Raw genomic sequence first — 20,225 nt, 5'->3', positions numbered from 1 at the left:
CAATTTTTCCTAGTGGATAGAGAAGGGCTTGGGAGTCAGAGGACCTGGATTCTAATCACAGTTCTGCCACTTGCCTGCTGTGTTCTCTTGGGCAAGTCACTTCAGTTTTCTGTGCCTCAGGTACCTCATCTGTAAAATGGGGATTAAGACTGTGAACCCCATGTTGGATAAGGACTGCGTCCAACCCAATTACCTAGTATCTACCCCTGTGCCTTGAATAGTGCCGAGCACAAAGTAAGCATTTAACAAGTACCACAATTATTATTATTTTCATTAGGGCCCATGTCCCTGGCGCAACAATACCTAAGCCCAGCTGTCTCCGAGGTTCGTTCAAATGTTTGCGTATTTCCAGACTCCTTTGAAAGCCAACGGCAGGAGCTTCCTGCAACCAAGTCCTGACGGTGAATTCCCTTCTTGTCTTTTTCTTTTATAGTGTTCAAAACTTCTCTCGGATACAACGGTAATCCAGTTCTACCCAAGCAAATTTGTCTTGATCACCGATATACTTGATACATTCGGTAAGTGGTGAAAATTATTCTGAGTTTGGGAAATAGGATTTTTTTACTTTGTTGCAGGGTATTTTATGGAGAGAATGTGCACAGTGGACTAAAAGAAGAGTCATGGTCGAGATTTCAGAATATTTTAAGCTTTTTTTCTTCATTTCCATTGTTCTTTCGTGCTGGAAAAAATGCATCCCAAAGGACACTTTTCTGGTTTCTGAGCACATCCCCATGTGAACCTGCTGGGTGCTGGGGTCAATTCCAAGGAGAAGGAACCCAGGGTTATAATAACTATGGAATTTGTTAGCGGTTACTATATGCCAGGCTCTGTTCTAAACACTGGGTATGAGGAATGGCTTTTCTCTCGCAGAGGACTCCGGGGTGGACCCAGCACAGCAGGGCAGGAGGCCCCAGGAGTGTATCCAATCCACCATGGAGAAGCAGCATGGTGTGGTGGATAGAGCCCAAGCCTGAGAGTCAGAAGGTCATGGGTTCCAATCCTGACTCCACCACTTGTCTGCTCTGTGACCTTGGGAAGTCACCTCTCTGTGCCTCAGTTACTTCATCTGTAAAATGAGGAGTGAGACTGGGAGCCCCTTGTGGGACAGGGACTGTGTCCAACCCGATTTGCTTGTATCCACCTAGTAAGTGCTTAACAAATGCCACAATTATTATTATTATTATTATTATTATCATGATCAGTCTGTAGCATTGGGGCTTAGGCACTGTACTGAGCACGTGGGAGAGGACAACAGTAAACCTCGGCACAGAGTGATGTTAAGTGATTTGCCCAAGACTGCAGAGCCAGGGTTAGAACCCACATCCACTGATTCTCAGGCCCGTGCTCTAGGCCATGCTGCTTTTAAAGACATTTTAAAAGTTATAAGCTTAATCAATTTGAGTAAGGAAGGAGAACGGTGGTTTCAGTAGTCCTAATTTTTGAGTCAAAATGATGTTCCCAGGGATTTACTATGTATCTATTTCCTATTTACTATTACTGTTTACTAGAGAAGCAGCGTGGCTCAGTGGAAAAGAGCACGGGCTTTGGAGTCAGAGGTCATGGGTTCAAATTCCGGCTCCGCCAATTGTCAGCTGTGTGACTTTGGGAAAGTCACTTAACTTTTCTGTGCCTCAGTTCCCTCATCTGTAAAATGGGGATTAAGACTGTGAGCCCCCCGTGGGACAACCTGATCACCTTGTAACCTCCCCAGTGCTTAGAATAGTGCTTTGCACATAGTAAGTGCTTAATAATAATTATTATTATTATTATTATCTACCCCAGCACTTAACAAACACCATTAAAATATCTATCTATCCATCTATCTATCTACATATATAAATATGTAAATTTACAGGTAACAATACCACTCAGTGCTCTATATCAGTTTAACGTAAGGAGAGGGCTGCGGAGTCTTCCATGACTTTGACTAAGGATGTATGAAAAACTCTTGACTATTTTTTAATGTACCATGTATTAAACTGTCCCAGTGAGAAATCCAAATTCCCGAAGCTGTGGTCATATTATCCCGTCTGTTCAACCTTACTGCCACAGGGACTCCCAATATTGATGCAGATGAACAGAAGTACAAACAGTTAGTGAAATTATGACAAAGTGAATGCGAGAAACCCTTTAAGCACATGGTATTTATCCCACCCTCAGCCCCACAGAACATACATACATATCCGTAATGTATTTAACGTCTGTTTCTCCCTCTAGACTTTAAGCTCCTTATGGCCTAGAAAGAAGACCGGGTTCTAATCCTAGCTCCGCCACTTGTCTGCTTTGTGACCTTGGGCAGGTCACCTAACTTCTCTGTGCCCCAGTTACATCATCTGTAAAATGAAGACTGAGACTGTGAGCCCCATGTGGGACAGGAACTATGTCCAACCTGATTATCTCATATCTACCCATAGCACTATACATATACCATTAAAAAAACCAAGGCTGACAAAAGATATAATAATAATAATGGCATTATGAAGTGCTTACTATGTGCAAAGCACTATTCTAAGCGCTGGGGAGGTTACAAGGTGATCAGGTTGTCCCACGGGGGGCTCACAGTCTTCACCCCCATTTTACAGATGAGGTAACTGAGGCCCAGAGAAGTTAAGTGACTTGCCCAAAGTCACACAGCTAAGTGGCGAAGCCGGAATTTGAACCCATGACCTCTGACTCCAAAGCCTGTGCTCTTTCCACTGAGCCACGCTGCTTCTTGTAGCTACCCCAGCACTTAGAACAGTTCTTGGTGCATAGTAAACACTTAACAAATGCTATTATTATTATTATTTTTATTAATAAAGCCCTTTGAGAGTCATCTACCACATGGCACATCATCTGACTGATTTCTCCTACATTTTTGACCATATTAGTTCAGTCATCTTCACACTAAGTTGTCCCGCTATCTGACTGCAGTGCTCTACCCCAGGAGGTGCTCAATGGCTTTTGGGTGTTTTCAAAAGTTACAGCGGTTGATATGTCTGGCTTAGATCTGTGGTTGTGTTTTGTGCGCTGTATCCAAAAATATAAATATTGAAATAGTTTGTGGATTGTACCCTGACGGAGAAGTGATTGAGGAGTTACTGAACCATTTGACCACCCTAATGTTATTCTTTTTAGAGCAGCGGAGTTATTCCACTTTGATAATTCTGTTTTCTTAACTGCCTTAAAAATAGTTTTCGTTTAACTTTGAAATGTATCTTTTGGCAGAATTCAGCAGGGTTTTCTGTGTCACGTATTGTTTTTTCAGCTTTCCTTTTCTCTTTTCCCGCCGTCCTCTCCGTTTTAATGTGCTCATTTTCCAGCTATTGGCAGCTGTTTAGTGTGCAGTGGATTTTCAGTGAATGGAAGAGAGTCCCCAGAACTTTCAGCATTGATGCTTTGGTCAATAGGACATTAGGTGGTGTAATCACTTCCCCACCTCTGTCCAACAACAACGCCACCAAAAATAACAACGATTTCTCTATGGACATCTAAAGTTTTCAGGGATAAATTCATAGCTTTAAAAAATAATTTTTAGCTTCACTAGGGGGTAGCATTTTATAGCAATTGAAAAAAAATGACTAGGTGACATTTTGCACATTTATAAGGAACTTTTATGCCACTGATTTGATAATTTATCATCGTTAATGCTGTATTATTTTCTCTGCAGGAAAATTAGTGTACGAACGGATTTTGTCCATGTGTGTGGAGAATCGCAATGTCTTACCAGGTAATTTCTTAAGCTATTCTTGAGCAGGCCAATGCGAATGAAGTTTTCCTTTTTACTTAGGGTTGTGTTCTGAACAAGTAGATTCAGCCATTTCTGCTAAAATGCCCATTTTCATTGCACAATTTGGATGGGATGTGGTGGAAGACTACAGAAACCATTACCAGCGTTTAGGACAGTGCCCAGCGCTTAGAATGGTGCTTTGCACATAGTGAGTGCTTAATAAATGCCATTATTATTATTATTATTATTACCAAAACTTAGGCGGGAATGCCACTTCCCGCAAAAGACAGGATCATTCATTCAGTCAGTCATTTTTATTGAGCGCTTACTGTGTGCAAAGCATTCATTCAGTCATATTTATTGAGCACTTACTGTGTGCAGAGCACTGTACTAAGTGCTTGGGAAGTACAAGTTGGGAACATATAGAGATGGTCCCTACCCAACAACGGGCTCCCGTCTAGAAGGGGGAGACAGACAACAAAACAAAGCATTGTACTAAGCACTTGGAAGAGTACAATGCAACAACAAACAGATACACGAGGAGCGCAGCCTAGAGATCATGTCGAATAAATTTCAGAGAAATGTCAGTTGAACAAACGTCGAACAATAGTTCAGGATCTATAAGGCTAAAACCAACAGCAAAACAAGCTCTATTAGGCTTTTTCAGCTTCTGCAACCTTGTTGAATTTCACCTGGTGGGATAGGAGCCAAGGGCTGTTGGAATTGTTTTCAGGCCTCCTTTCCTCTAGCTCCTCATTTCCTCTTGAAACAGTTGTTGACACATGAATTTTGGGTCCCAACAATTTGCAGGATTCAACTATGGTGTTGTAGTTGCTCCTTGTTTAGCATTTACTTTACGTGTGACTTTGGGCAAGTCACTTCACTTCTCTGGGCCTCAGTTCCCTCATCTGTAAAATGGGGATTAAGACTGTGAGCCCCACGTGGGACAACCTGATCTCCTTGTGAACTCCCCAGCGCTTAGAACAGTGCTTTGCACATAGTAAGCGCTTAATAAATGCCATCATTATTATTATTATTATTTACTGTGTTAAAAGCTTATTTACTTATTCATTCATATTTATTGAGCGCTTTCTGTGTGCAGAGCACTGTACTAAGCGCTTGGGAAGTACAAGTTGGCAACATATAGAGATGGTCCCTGCCCAACAGCGGGCTCACAGTCTAGAAGGAGGAGACAGAGAACAAAACAAAACATATTAACAAAATAAAATAAATAGAATAAATATGTACAAATAAAATAAATAAATACATAGAGTAATAAATATGTACAAACATATATACATATATGCAGGTGCTGTGGGGAGGGAAAGGAGGTAAGGCCTGGGGGAGGGGAAGGAGGGGGCCCAGTCCCATAACTTCTCTGAGCCTGTTACCTCATCTGTAAAATGGGGATTAAGACTGTGAGCCCGCCGTGGGACAACCTGATCACCTTGTTTCCCCCCAGTGCTTAGAACAGTGCTTCGCACATAGTAAGCGCTTAACAAATGCCATCATTATTATTATTATTATCCGATTGTTTTCTGTGTCAGGGAACCAGCCCCTAAATGAATTTCTGAACTGGCACATTCTTATCAAAGCCCTAAAGCCTGTAAAAGAACCAGAATTGCCATTTGTAATTGGAGCCAGTCACGTATTTTTGGAATGGAAGTGACTGTAGATGGGAGGTAGATTCTCATAGTCCCAGTTTTAAAGTAAATTGTTTTAAAGAAGTGTCAGTTCAAAGGGGACTTTCTTCCTGCTAGAGATCTAAATTCGCCAACGTTTGAAACATTCCCTCCATGTAGATGTAGCTATGAATTATTCTGTATCAATTCACGAGGCCTTGAGTTGTACCTACATGTAATTGAGCTGTGGATTATTCTGTATCAATTCATGAGGCCTGGAGTTGTACCTACATGTAATTGAGAGCCGATTGTATGGGTGGGTGAACCAGGCAGTTGCTTCAGTTGGAAGGCACTTTCTTTGGGCTTGCTTGCCTTCTCCCTCCTTTTAATTCCCCCTGCTCCACCCAGACCGTCACACCCGATGGTTGTTTATATGGTAGTAAACATTTACTATGCTAAAACATTTAGAACATTAAAACATTTAGAACATAGAAGCAGCATTGCTTAGTGGATAGAGCACGGGTCTGAGAGCCAGACGGACCTGAGTTCAATTCCTGGCTCTACCACTTGTTGGTTTTGTTTTTTTTTTAATGGTATTATTATGTCCCAGCCACTGTACTAGGGTAGATACAAGTTAATCAGGTGGGACACAGTCCCTGCCCACAAAGGGCTCACAGTTTTTATCCCCATTTTACAGATGAGGTAACTGAGGCACCTAATGGCAATAATTATGGTATTTGTTAAGCGCCTATTATGTGCCAGGCACTGTGCTAAGTGCTGGGGTGGATACAAGAAAATCGGGTTGGACACAGTCCCATTCCCACATGGGGCTCACAGTGTTAATCTCCATTTTACAGATAATCAATCAATCAATCGTATTTATTGAGCGCTTATTGTGTGCAGAGCACTGTACTAAGTGCTTGGGAAGTACAAGTTGGCAACATATAGAGACAGTCCCTACCCAACGAGACTTAGGCACAGAGAAGTGAAGTGACTTGCCCAGGGTCACACAAGCAGACAAGGGGCAGAGCTGGGATGAGAACCCAGGTGCTTTTGACTCCCAGGCTCTTTCTACTAGGCCACGCTGCTTCTGGTGCGTGACCTTGGGCAAATCACTGAACTTCTCTATGCCTCAGTTTACTCATCTGTAAAATCAATCAATCAATCGTCTTTATTGAGCACTTACTGTTTGCAGAGCACTGTACTAAGCGCTTGGGAAGTACAAGTTGGCAACACATAGAGACGGTCCCTACCCAACAGTGGGCTCACAGTCTAGAAGTCTAAAATGGAGATTAAGACTGTGGGACATGGACTGCGGCCAAGCTGATGAGCTTTTGTCTACCCCAGCACTTAGTACGTCGCCTGGCACAAAGTAAGCCCCTAACAGATATCTTTTTAAAAAAAGTGCTGTGCTAAGAACTGGGAAAAATGCAAGCCAAGCAGATGAGGCAGAGCTCCTGATCCAAATGGGGATTTGCATTCTAAGAGGTGAGGCTTTGAGGACTGAGATAAAGAGGTTAAATGGTTTGCCTAAAGTCACCCAACAGGCCAATGACAGAGCCGAGCCTAGAGCCCAGGCCTCCCGATTCCCATTCTCCTCCTCTTTCCGCTAGTCCTCCTCTTCCCCCATTTATGCATCAGAGAAGCAGTGTGACTTAATGGAAAAAGCACGAGCTTGGGAGTCAGAGGTCATGGGTTCTAATCCCAGCTCCACCACATGCCTGCTGTGTGACCTTGGGCAAGACACTTCATTTCTCTGAGCCTGTTACCTCATCTGTAAAATGGGGATGAAGACTGTGAGCCCCCCGTGGGACAACCTGATCACCTTGTAACCTCCCCAGCGCTTAGAACAGTGCTTTGCACATAGTAAGCACTTAATAAATGCCATCATTATTATTATCAATCGTATTTATCGAGTGCTTACTGTGTGCAGAGCACTACACTAAGTGCTTGGGAGAGTACAACTCAGCAGTATAACAGACACATCCCCTGCCCACAAGGCATTTACAGTCCAGAGTGGGAGACGGGCATTAATACTAGTAAATTATGGATATGGACATCTGTGGGGATGGGGGATGGATATGGACATCTGGGGGTGAATAAAAGGAGCAAGTCAGAATGATGCTGAAGGGAGTGGGAGAAAAGGAAATGAGGGCTAATAGGAAATTGATATTTACAATAATGATGACGATGGTATTTGCACTTACTATATAAGCCCATTGTTGGCTTGGGACCATCTCTATATGTTACCGACTTGTACTTCCCAAGCGCTTAGTACAGTGCTCTGCACACAGTAAGTGCTCAATAAATACGATTGAATGAATGTATATGTATCAAGCAGTGCTTTAAGCTGTGAGGTAGATACAGGCTAATCAGATTGGACACAGTCTCTGTCCCTCAAGGGGCTCCCGTCTTAATCGCCATTTTACAGGTGAGATAATTTAGGCACAGAGAAGTTAAGTAACTTGCCCAAGGTCACACAGCAGACAAGTGGCAGAGCTGAGAGTAGAACCCCTGTCCTCTGACTCTCAGCCCTTTGTGCTCCTTCCACTAGGTCACGGTGCTTAGACATCATTTATCTAAGATTAGGATCAGAGAACGTGCATGTTCTCAGCCCTTCGATAGGCTTCCCAGCTGGGAACTCATGACTCCTGGTCCCCTTGCTGTTTCACCGGTGAATTTAATTGGGTTTCACGTGTCTTGAAAATCCTGTTAACCCAAAAAGGGCTTGATCCTGACCCATTCCAACTTAATTTACCTAAACTGTTTTTTTCATATAATTTGGTTTTCTGAACAACTGTTTCAGTCTCATTAATAGCATTCCCTCCTTTTTTTCCACTGCCAGAATATTTTGGAATAGATAAGAAAAGAGGAGTTCAGATATTCTGAAATAAATTCCTAAATGGGGTTGGTTTGGGGAATGAATTTTTCCAACCATGGAGGGCACTTTGGAAATTGACTGTGGAAAATGCTGCCTAAAAATTATGCATGAACAAATTCAAGAATCAAGAATATTTGTACTCATTCTTTCCATTTCAATAAAGTTAAAACGGGTGATATGCCTGTGGGTCTTGTAACTTCAGTGTAGATTTGTTAGGAACAATACCAATTTCTTTTTGGAGCATGAAAAGTATAAGGAATGATTATAGCTATAGATGTTTCTAATGAAACAGATGTTTTCATAGAGGCCATTGGATTTTTTGTATGATTTATACATAGCTTTAGAGTAGCTTTATTTAAGCTCCAGACTTCAGATATTGGCGGCGATAACATCGCATTATTTCCAGTTTGGAAGAATTGATTGGTGTTTGGTGTTTACTGTGCTTATTAACATACATTCTTGTAATTAATAGATCTACTCAAATATACATAGATTTCCCAAAATATTGTCCTCAACAGACTTGGCAAATGGGGCATATTTTAACTAAGATGTCACCTTACTATGGAACTATTATAAAGGACCTCCAACTTCTGGGGGTGGAAAGTTGGCAAATGTAAGAGAATTACACTGTTTTTCAAAATTTCCATAGCAGCCTCATTGTTCTGATGAAAAACAAGTTCAGCAACAGAATAATAAATAGGATTGGATGAAGAATCTCTACTAGCTAATTGAGAGAAGACTTTTCAGAAAATAACAGTATTCACTACATCTCTTCACTGAAAACCACTATATATAAAATGCCAGTTCTTCAACTTTTCCATCGGGTTTGTAATATTTGAGTTCTGGGGTAGAAAGTTACAGATTGGTGTCCAGAAGTGACAGTTTTGACCCAATGTTCTGTCTGTAGTACATTTTCAGTATACTATGACTACCTTAACCTCAGAAAATGGAAATCATAGAAAGAAGGTCAGGGCTGCCAAATGCAGTCTACACAAACCAGAGCAGGGAAGCAGCATGATCTAGTGGATAGAGCATGGAGCTAGGAGTTGAAAGGACCTGGGTTCTAATCCCTTTTCACCATTTGTCTGCTGTGGGACTTTGGGCAAGTCACTTCACTTCTCTATGCCTCAGGTACCTCATCTGTAAAATGGGGAATAAGACTGAGAGCCCCATGTGGAACAGGAACTGTGTCCAACCTGATAAGCTTGTATCTATCCCAGCGACTAGTATGGTGCCTGGCACATAGTAAGTGCTTAACAAATATTAAAAAAAAAATTCAGAAGGTTTCTCTTACTCCTCCCGAGAGAGAAAGCAGTTTTATTGACCCTTTGTAAAGACGGTCACGTCCCTTTGTGCACAGTAGGGTAGAAATGGAATAACTGTGGTGTTTTTATGCCCTTGGAAAATGGCTAACACAGCCCCCAGCATTTTTCGAAGGAAGTCAGTCTTCACCCAAGACGCTGGAAAATAGCACAGGTTGTCTCTGAAATACAGGCACTGGAAATCGGTAATGGTTTTCCGTTGTGGTGCTCTTTGAGTTTTTTTCTTTTTTGCTGATTGTTCAATCTAATCATTTTTAAAGTTGAGGCTGAATCAGAAAAACAATACACTGTAAACAAAATTGAGCCAAAGAGCAAAGCTCTTTATGTGGCAGAGGAAACAGTAAAAGAGACTCTCACCCTGCTTCATGTGTCAATGTCCCACAAAGCTCCTACGCTACCCGTCTTACGCTCCCCAGAGAGGGAATGGATGGCTTCAGCGGCCACCTCTCTGTAAATCAATGCTCAATCAACTGTATTTATTGAGTGCTTACTGTGTGCAGAGCAATCTACTAAGCGTTGGGAGAGTAGGATATAACAAAGGGTTTGTTAGGGGTTTTTTTAAATGATATTTGTTAAGCACTTACTATGTCCCAGGCACTGCACTAAGCCCTAGGGTAGATACAGAATAATCGGCTTGAACACAGTCCGTGTCCCACATAGGGCTCACGGTCTTAATCCCCATTTTACTGATGAAGTAACTGAGGCACTGAGAAGTTAAGTGACTTGCCCATGGTAAAACTCATCAGACAAGTGGCAAAACTGGATTAGAACCCAGGTCCTCTGACTCTTAGGTCCATGCTTTTTCCCCTAGGCCACACTGCTTCTCGGGCAGTTGGACACCTGTTGACATGATTTGTTTTGTTGTCTGTCTCCCCCTTCTAGACTGTAAGCCCGTTGTTGGGTAGGAACCGTCTCTATATATCGCCAACTTGTACTTCCCAAGCGCTTAATACAGTGCTGTGCACATAGTAAACACTTAATAAATACGATTGAATGAATGAATGAATGGTAGACCTGGTCCCTGCCCACAAGAAGCTTACAGTCAAGAGGGGGAAGACAGACATTAATGTAAATAAATAAATTGGGGATACGTACATAAGTGTTGTAGGGCTGGAGGTTGGGTGAATAAAGGGTGCAAATCCAAGTGCAAGGATGATGCAGAAAGGAGTGGGAAGAGGAAGAGAAAATGAGGGCTTAGTTGGGGAAGGTCTCTTGGAGGTGATGTGACGCCCAAATCCGTCTCCAACACTGACCTTTCACTTCTTCTCCAATCTCATATTTCCTCTTGCCTTCACATAGATAATACTCCTCCGTCAATAAAGTCAATATGACTAAAAGCTAACTCCTCGTCTTCCCTCCTAAATCTACTCCTTGATACATGTTTATGCTGGTCTGGATACTACCACGCTTTGAAGAATAAATGTAACATTTCATATTTTTCCCTTTGTTTTCTGTCCTAACTTTGCTTTCTTTCAGTAGGAGTTTCTTTGGAAGAGCCATGGGGTTAATTGAACTGTATTTCCCAGAATAAAATAACTCTTTTTTGATTTAAAACCACAAATGATACCAAGGGCTGAAAATCACTTCAGGCATTATTTCTATCTTTGAAACACCCCTGCCTAGAATTGCATGATTGAGGATGTTGCCAATTTGTACTTCCCAAGCGCTTAGTACAGTGCTGTGCACATAGTAAGCGCTCAATGAATACGATTGATGATGATGATGATGATGAGGATACTATTCTCATTGTCCAGGTGAAGCTAACAGTTCCAAAGAGAATGACACTTACACACCCCTCAGAACTTCAGTGTTGGACCTGAGGTGTTGGCGTCCGCTACGGAATTCTCAATAGGTCATTTGATTCATCATTTTAGGCTGAGGTGCTGACAAACATTTGGATAAAAATAGTTTGCTTAAAGTCACAAACAAGACCAAACTACAAGAACACTGTTAAATTGAAAGATGTGCAGAGAGTTTAAGGCTGAGATCCAGAAGAGAGGAGGAAATGAAAGAGAACCGAGGGGGTGTTGAGAATTAGTCTTTAGGCACAAAGAATTTGAGCGTCAAACTTGATATAAATTCTTGAATTTCACTCTGAAAGAGCGACCTTTTCTGGAGTCATGTAAATGTGCAGTCTGAATTCCTGTGGATGGTCACTTTTGTATTCCAGATCATTTTTCTCCAGAGAATGTAAATGACATAGCCAAAGAAACCTGCCTAAACTGGTTCTTCAAGATTGCCTCCATCAGGGAACTCATCCCCAGATTGTATCCTTTTTGCTCAGAATGTTTTCTAAACAGGATTTCAGAACCTCTCTGTTAAGTGGAAGCCTTGTGAGAGAACGTTTTGACGTTTTTGTAGAATGATTAGCGAGCATGGGTGACCCAGTGTGCTAGTCTGCTAGAGATTTGGACTGTGGCAACAAGAACTTAACTCTTACACAAATCGAATCTATATTGCACAGTGCCATTGAGAAGCAGCATGGCTCAGTGGAAAGAGCACGGGCTTTGGAGTCAGAGGTCATGGGTTCAAATCCCGGCTCTGCCACTTGTCAGCTGTGTGACTTTGGGCAAGTCACTTCACTTCTCTGTGCCCCAGTTCCCATCTGTACAATGGGAATGAAGACTGTGAGCCTCCTGTTTGACAACCTGATCGCTTTGTAACCTCCCCAGCACTTAGAACAGTGCTTTGCACATAGTAAGCGCTTAATAAATGCCATTATTATTATTATTATTATCATTCACTTTCTGCTGAAATTTCAAATGGAAATCATAATTGACTTGCAGTTTACACTTTAACATACGGGGCTAACATTTGACATTTTAAAGGTTATTTTAAATATTCAATGATTGTGCAAGACAATTTAAAACATTGATTAAGATTGTTCTGAGGTTGGTTAGGAGAATAGTCAGGGTCAGGCAACAATCAGTCGTATTTATTGAGTGCTTGCTGTCTGCAGAGCACTGTACTCAGTGCTTGGGAGAGTACAGTATAACAGAGTCGGTAGGCACGTTACCTTCCCACATCCAGCTCACAGTCATGGGAAAATGCACTACTTATTTTGTGAATAATGCAGCCTCATTTTTCCACAGGAGTACATCTTGGAAATACTTTTCCTTAAACTTTTTGGTTATAGCTATGTGGAAGCAGCCATCTTGAAATGCAACAAATTTCTGTCCAAAATGTAAGGATACTGTTGAATGTATAACTTATGAAGCAGGTCTTTTTCCTAATTCCCGAGTAGACTTTTGGACAGTGAAAGTGAAGCATTTGAGTAAGGCAGAGCTGATTCTGTGGGAGAAACCTGATCCTGGGACCGTTTGTAGAATTCTTAGGACCTTGCTCAGGTCCATAGAGGGTTTACAGGGAGAGTAACATTTCATGGAACAAAATGCACCTTCCCCTTCTCCCCCACGTTAAGATGTCATCACTGTTAATACCTTAAAATACAGCAGGTTTGGCAAATAGAGAGAAGCCCACATAAGACCAAACTTGAAAGCAAAGTAAGGGAAAATTACAGCAGTACTCCAGAGACAAGTAAGAACAGGGAAAATGAAAAAGCCCATATACATAGGGAATCAGAAGACCAATTTAGAACATTGTATGATTTGAATGAACCTTCTATTGGGCATTGAGAACATCTGTGTTTAAGTTCAGTAAAGAACTAATAGCAATGATAGGAGCTGGTCTACTATGAAACTTTTTTTTTTAATGGTATTTGTTAAGCGCTTAGTATGTGCCAGGCATTGTACTATGCTCTGGGGTAGATACAAGCTAATCAGGTTGGACACAGTCCATGTCACACGTGGGGCTCACAGTCTGAATCCTCATTTTGTATATGAAGTAACTGAGGCACAGAGAAGTTAAGTGACTTGCCCAAGGTCACATAGACAAATGGCCGAGTTGGGACTAGAACCCAGGTCCCTCTGACTCGCATGACTCCCTCTGTCTACTAGGCTATGCTGCTACTCCCAAACACTGTGTGTCAAACACTGTACTAAACACTGGGATAGATAGAAGTTAATCTGATAGAGTCCCTGTTCAGAGTCTCAGTAGAAGGGAGAACAGGTATTGAATTCCCGTTTTACAGATGAGGAAGCAGGTACAGAAAAAGAAGTTGTGACTTGCCTAAGATACAAGCAAATGACAGAGCTGGGATTAGAACCCAGGTCCTCTGATTTCTAGGTCTGGTTTTTTTTTTCCACTAAGCCCCGCTGCATCCCAAAAGCAAAGGGGGAAAAACACAATTACAGTGTCTTCTAAAATTCTGACTTTGCCTTTCAAAAGTTTAGTGCCTTTAGGGAGACTGAGCTTTCTAGCAGAATCCTTATCTTTATCTAAAAAAAAAGGTACAAAAAGTTCTTGTTCAGAATGTTACGCTGACGTATTTCTTTCCCCCACAGAGGAATTTCAGAATGTCTCCCTCGGCTCACATGCATGATAAGAGGGATTGGCGATCCATTGGTTTCAGTTTATGCCAGAGCATATCTGTGCAGGGTAGGTTCTTTAAAATATGGTCTATTTGTTTAAAATGCTCCAGCGATATTTCTCTATCATGGCCACCCTATACATCCATGAAGAAATATTTAATTAGCTGCTATGTTTATCACTTTGGTGTGTACATAAAGAAATTAAAAAATGCTCTTAAAATTAGCCTTCATGAGATCAGTGTCAGGATTGGAGTAGGGGTCCTTGGCTTCCTGAAAGCTAACAGGTGAGGATGATAATAGTGGTATTTGTTAAGCCCTTACTATATGCTAAGTACTGTACACATAATCGCTCTCCTACTTGGACCTCACAGTCTAAAGGAGAGAAAGAACAAGTATTGAATCTCCATTTTACAGATGATGAAACAGGCCCAAAGAAGTTAAATGAGTTGCCCAAGGTCACTCAGCAAACAAGAACCCAGGTCCTCTGACTCCCAGCCCAAGTCTCTTTCCACTAGGCCATGCTTCCTCTCGCAACAGACTGGGTAGTGGATGGATGAAAAGATGGTTGGGGGCAGGGGGGCTGCAGCTGATTTGGAAAATTGCTACTTTGCCCTCCCGTCATCATCAAAACCACAGGGTGTGAGGACTGGAATTGCTGGCAAAGTGACAAGAAGGCTTCAGACCAAAAATTACATCTGCATTATGTGTAGGAAGTTCCAAAGGAACCTAAGTCTTTTGCAATAATTATGATTAGAGAATAAAAAAGCCATTATAATAGGTGAAAACTAGTCTTCAGAGTTAATTTTCTTCAGAAGAAGCAAAAAATGGCAAATAAAGAGCCCCTACGACTTCTTGTCACTAGACCATTATCATTATCATCCTTGTCAGGCTGCTGTTCATTTAGTGAGGGTACTCCTTTTGGAATTTGGTGTTTTCATGGACTTACACCTGCCTTTGGATATTCTGATGAGTTTTTGGGCTGTGCAAAGGTTCTTAAAGCAACAAAAGTGTGGTAGAGGCAGTTCCCAATTCTATCTTTGGTTGGAGTGGTCATGACTGAGTCACTCCTGGGCTTTAGGTTGGTCTGAGGTGCATATTATTAAGGTCATTGAAACGAGTTTCCTCAAATTTTGTTTTTCTCCCTTATATTCAAGTATTTAAATTTGCATTTGCAAACAGGTTTTTGGTTGTGTGGCATAGTAAAAAGAGCCCAGGGTTGGAAGTCAGGAGAACTGGGTTCTAGTCTTGGCTCCGTCACTTGTCTCGACAAATAAATTAACCTCTGGGCCTCAGTTTCCTTATCTGTAAAATGGGGATAAAATAATAATGATGGCATTTATTAAGTGCTTACTGTGTGCAAAGCACTGTTCTAAGTGCTGGGGAGGTTACAAGGTGATCAGGTTGTCCCACGGGGGCTCACAGTCTTAATCCCCATTTTACAGGTGAGGTAACTGAGGCCCAGAGAAGTTAAGTGACTTACCCAAAGTCACACAACTGACAATTGCCAGAGCCGGGATTTGATAAAATAAGACTGTAAGTACTGTGTGGGACAGGGACTATGCCCAATTTAATAATCTTGTCAAGCATAGCGCTTGGCATGCAGCAAGTGCTTAATAAATACCTCGTTTAAAGGATCTTTAGTTCTGTTCAAACCCCAAGAGTGTATTTGTACACCATACTATAAGGATATAGTGCAGTTTTTCACATATTTGAAGATTAAAAATATACCTGATGTTCCTATCCCAGACACATGTTGTGAATAGGCCCAAATGTTATTCAGTCATTTGCTCGTCTGAGGTTCTAGATTTTCTTTAAAGACTTAAGGCAGCATTTTTAGTCTCAGTGGCTTTAATGAATTGGGATTTTATAGGAGAGCATGTCATAAAAAATCCTTTAAAATTCAGTCTAGCAGCAGTTCATTTTAATAGTCTAATAAACATTTTTGAATGACCTGGAGTGTGCTTTATTAAGACCCTTAACACTGAGGGGCCATTCGATTAATTGTTAATAGATCTCTTTCATTTTAGAGCATGGGATGCAAAATTGACAAAAAAAAAACTAGGTGCAGATTTTCCCAAATATACAAAGCCCCTTCTTTTAATGGGTGTGGAATCGTAAAGGGAGGAGGAGGTTAAATAGCATTCAGTATGCTGAAGTGTAATACTTGGGTAGTTGAACACACGTATCACTGTTGCTTGTGGCTAAAATAAGTTTTCTGAACGATGAAAAGAAATCAGGAGAACAAAAGCACTGAGTGGGTAGAGTGTAGGGGGAGCCCCTAAAGCTTTCTATTAAAATGTAATTTAGTTTCTATTTTGTGTCCTTTAGTAATGCTTGTCCAAGATACTTCTCCTTGCTGCTGTGTGTGCCGAAGGGATAATTATTTCCTCTTGTATGAGATGATTAATTAGAAGGCAGGACAAATGGCTCAGAGCACAGTGCAACTTAGTTTAATGTTTAAGTTTTAGTTAAATGTCCCCGTTCTGTGAAACTTCATCTTGAACGTTCAGTCTCTTTATAGTTGATCGTAATAATCAACATCATTACAAATCTTGCACGGCTTTACCCATCCAAGCCACTCAAAGTGGTTTACAAATATTCTCTAATTCTCCTGATACTCCTACGTTGGAGGTCATTGGCAAGTATTATTGTCCCCGTGTGAAGAAACTGGGTGACAGAGAATTTAAGTAGTTTGCATAAGCGCATGTTACTAGTGAGTGGGAATTTAGACCCCGGCCTTGCTTTCCACGTGACTTTTGCTTGATGACAAGAGAAGTTTCCTGAGAAATTCATTTACACATGTGAATATCCTAAGTTTCTACCCATCTCTTGCCTTACACCCATTTCCATATATCGCAGACTACTTTATCTCAATCAATGAATGGTATTTATTGAGACCTTTCTGTGTGCAGACCATTGTGAACATGGAAAAGTACACTACAACAGAATAGATTGATACAATTCTTGCCCACAAGGAATTTACAGACTGGAGGGGGAAACACGCATTAAAATAAATCCATGCATATTTATTTATGATAAATGTGCTGAAATCCTCGAGGCAGGGGGAGGGATGAATATCAAAATACTTAAGCACTTGTTACAGTAAGTAACAGGGAAGCAACATGGCCTAGTGGATAAAGCACAGGCCTGGGAGATATCTGGTCCACCACTTGCCTGCTATGTGACCTTGACCAAGACACTTATCTTCCCTGTGTCTCAGTTTCCTCAACTGAAAAATGGGAATTCACTAACTGTTCTCCCTCCTACTTGACTGTAAAAGCCCCATGTGGGACAGGGACTGTATCTGGCCTGATTAACTTAGATCAGCACTTTAAACAATGCTTCCCACATAGAAAGCAACTTAGCAAATACCACAGAAAAGGAATGAAGTAACACTATAATAAACTGTTAATATTTAGTAGATTCCACCTGTACTTAATTTCCCTCTCTCCTTTTCGTACTTGTCCCAGCCCTTCCTCTATACCAAACAAAAATTGGTTTTGCAAGAGTCCTCGTATGTTTATCTGTGAACATGCTGTGAAGCAGCGTGGCTCAGTGGAAAGAGCACAGGCTTTGGAGTCAGAGGTCATGGGTTCAAATTCTGGCTCCGCCAATTGTCAGCTGTGTGACTTTGGGCAAGTCACTTAAGTTGCTCACATAGTCACTTAGTCCCCCTCCTTCCTCTCCCCCTCCTCTCCATCCCCCCCGCTTACCTCCTTCCCCTCCCCACAGCACCTATATATATGTATATATGTTTGTACATATTTATTACTCTACCTTGTACATATTTATTCTATTTATTTTATTTTGTTAATACGTTTTGTTTTGTTGTCTGTCTCCCCCTTCTAGACTGTGAACCTGCTGTTGGGTAGGGACCATCTCTATGTGTTGCCAACTTGTACTTCCCAAGCACTTGGTACAGTGCTCTGCACACAGTAAGCGCTCAATAAATACGATTGAATGAATGAATGAACTTCTCTGTGCCTCAGTTACCTCATCTGTAAAATGGGTATTAAGACTGTGAGCCCCCGGTGGGACAACCTGATCACCTTGTAACCTCCCCAGCGCTTAGAACAGTGGTGTGCACATAGTGCTTAATAAATGCCATCATTATTATTATTATACACTATTCCTAGAAATGTACATGTCTGTTCAAAAGCTAATGATTTAATTTGCTGGGTTTCTGGTGCAAATCCTAAGTATGGGTTTTATACTGAGCCCATATATACATATTTATATTTAAGGGTAAAAATTTTGGAATCTCTTCATGGTTAGGGTTTGAGTATTTTGGTATTGTGGGAGTGTCAGCAATTGAATAATATTTACATTGAAATTTGGAAGAAGTTCTTTATCACATGTAGGTTTATCCTTTTGTACAGATGAAGAGTAACATATATGCTTTAGCTTCCTAATGATGGATCGGCTTATCCATGTTTTTGTAAAAAGAATATTTAATCGATGGGAAGCTCAAAAACGCATAAGAATGATCAATACAAATAATTACATTTTTGTTTTGACCTTAGGTTGGGATGGAAGTTGCTCCAAATCTCAAAGAAAGCCTAAATAAGAATTTCTTTGACTTCCTTCTTACATTTAAGCAGGTAAGAGAACACTTTTAGGTGATGAATTGAGAAAACAAAAGCATGTCACTGAAGCAACCCAAGTGAAATGCCTTAAAGGGCTTTAAATGTGTTATCTCTGAGAAACTGCACCGACGATCATAGACGATCAGAATGTGTTGATACAAAAGGAGCAAAGATTATTTCCAGGCATGTGTTAATAGGAAAAATCTGTATTAGTCTGTCTCCTTAGCATCTGCTCTCTCCATTTCTCACAGTTTTCTTCCTTGCCAATTTCCATTTCCCAAACAGCTCTGCTGGGTGAAAAGGAAGGCTTGCTGAATAGTTTTCTAGTTTCAGCAACCCAAGGGAGAGAAACCATTTCTCCGGAGTTTCACAATATCCACAGAAATGTGCATGCGTCACAGATGAATTTTTCTTAGGTTTACTGTGGGCAGGAAAGGAGTGAGCTTATGTGGGTGAATGGCATCTTCACTCTTTTTGATATCAATTTTTTTTTGCCTCTTGCAGATTCATGGGGATACAGTCCAGAATCAACTTGTGGTCCAGGGCGTGGAAATTCCACTGTACCTAACTTTGTATTCTCCTGCTATAGATTGGATTTTGCAGTGTGTTTCTTACCACGCTCCTGAGGTAACTGTCTCTCTCCGTATAATTCGCTTTTCAGAAAGTGCTAAAAGTAATCCACATAAGTATGTCCCTTTCTAAATGGTAAATGCAGTGAGCACTGGCCAAATGTATCTCAAGCTATATTATTTTCATCTATTATATTTACGCTGCTCTTCACAGGATTCAGCAGCTTGAGTTACACGCATCACTGAAACAAGGTGATTAAAAGTGATTTCAGTACCTCAGTTAACATGAGATGCTGATGAAGACAGGTTCTCACCACGGGGGAAGAACTGTTGGAAAACATAATCAATTTAATCAAGAATAAATGTGCCCTAGTATAATAAGTGGAGCAAAATGAGTATTTTGATATGAAGATTACCCCCCCCAATCCAGAATGCCCTCCGCAAACTGATCTGCTAAAGTTTGCCAGTCCTTTCATAGTCTTCCTGAAATTCTGTGAAGACTTCTCTTAGTAATCCCCTATTGTCCTGAATATACCTTCTACCAAAGAAGTCCTAGAAAACATGTTGATGAAGTTCCCTATGCCTTAACAAGCTGAGACTAGATTCTCAGAGCAAACTGAAATGAACAAATGATCCCTGCCCCTGAGTTTACAAAGGAATGGGGAAGACAGACATAAGACGTACTTCATATTTAAGATTTAGAAGTAAATAGTGCTCAGTAAATCCCTTTGATTGGCTGGTAAGACAGCATGACCACAGCCTTCTCAGCACTGTTTATTAGTACATTTATGAATCTATTTTGGCAAATAGGTTCATGGCTTTTGACTCAATTGTTCGTTTTATGTTTCCTTGCCTCCACTGTTATACTTAAAGTTCCCTTAGGGTAGTGATCTTGTTTTTATATGTCTCTGGTCATTTCCCTCAGCGACGCAGTTCCTTGCCCAGAGTGGCTCTTAATATATATGGTGGTTGATAATAAATGCAACTACAGTAAAAGGTTTGTTATCTGGCAATCCAAGGAAGTTGGAGGTGCCGGTGAGTTTAAAAAGTCAGGTTAATAATGAGACTCTGGGCCGTCTTGGGGGAATCAATCTGAAGAGGAGGTT

General features: G+C 41.1%; 1 protein-coding gene across 1 annotated transcript in view; it reads left to right on the top strand.

The window, feature by feature from the left end:
- Positions 1-20,225, top strand: part of VPS35L (VPS35 endosomal protein sorting factor like) — a 111,549-nt gene that overhangs the window by 23,338 nt on the left and 67,986 nt on the right. Inside the window, exons 8-14 of the mRNA XM_038763892.1 lie at positions 434-518; positions 3,650-3,709; positions 11,705-11,801; positions 12,671-12,718; positions 13,938-14,031; positions 18,488-18,565; positions 19,055-19,177. Of these exons, the coding sequence (XP_038619820.1) occupies positions 434-518; positions 3,650-3,709; positions 11,705-11,801; positions 12,671-12,718; positions 13,938-14,031; positions 18,488-18,565; positions 19,055-19,177 (585 nt within the window). The remainder of the gene's footprint in view (positions 1-433; positions 519-3,649; positions 3,710-11,704; positions 11,802-12,670; positions 12,719-13,937; positions 14,032-18,487; positions 18,566-19,054; positions 19,178-20,225) is intronic.

The sequence above is a fragment of the Tachyglossus aculeatus genome, chromosome 21, assembly GCF_015852505.1.
Source record: "Tachyglossus aculeatus isolate mTacAcu1 chromosome 21, mTacAcu1.pri, whole genome shotgun sequence".
Classification (NCBI taxonomy): domain Eukaryota; kingdom Metazoa; phylum Chordata; class Mammalia; order Monotremata; family Tachyglossidae; genus Tachyglossus; species Tachyglossus aculeatus.
This window is presented reverse-complemented; position numbering and strand designations above follow the sequence as displayed.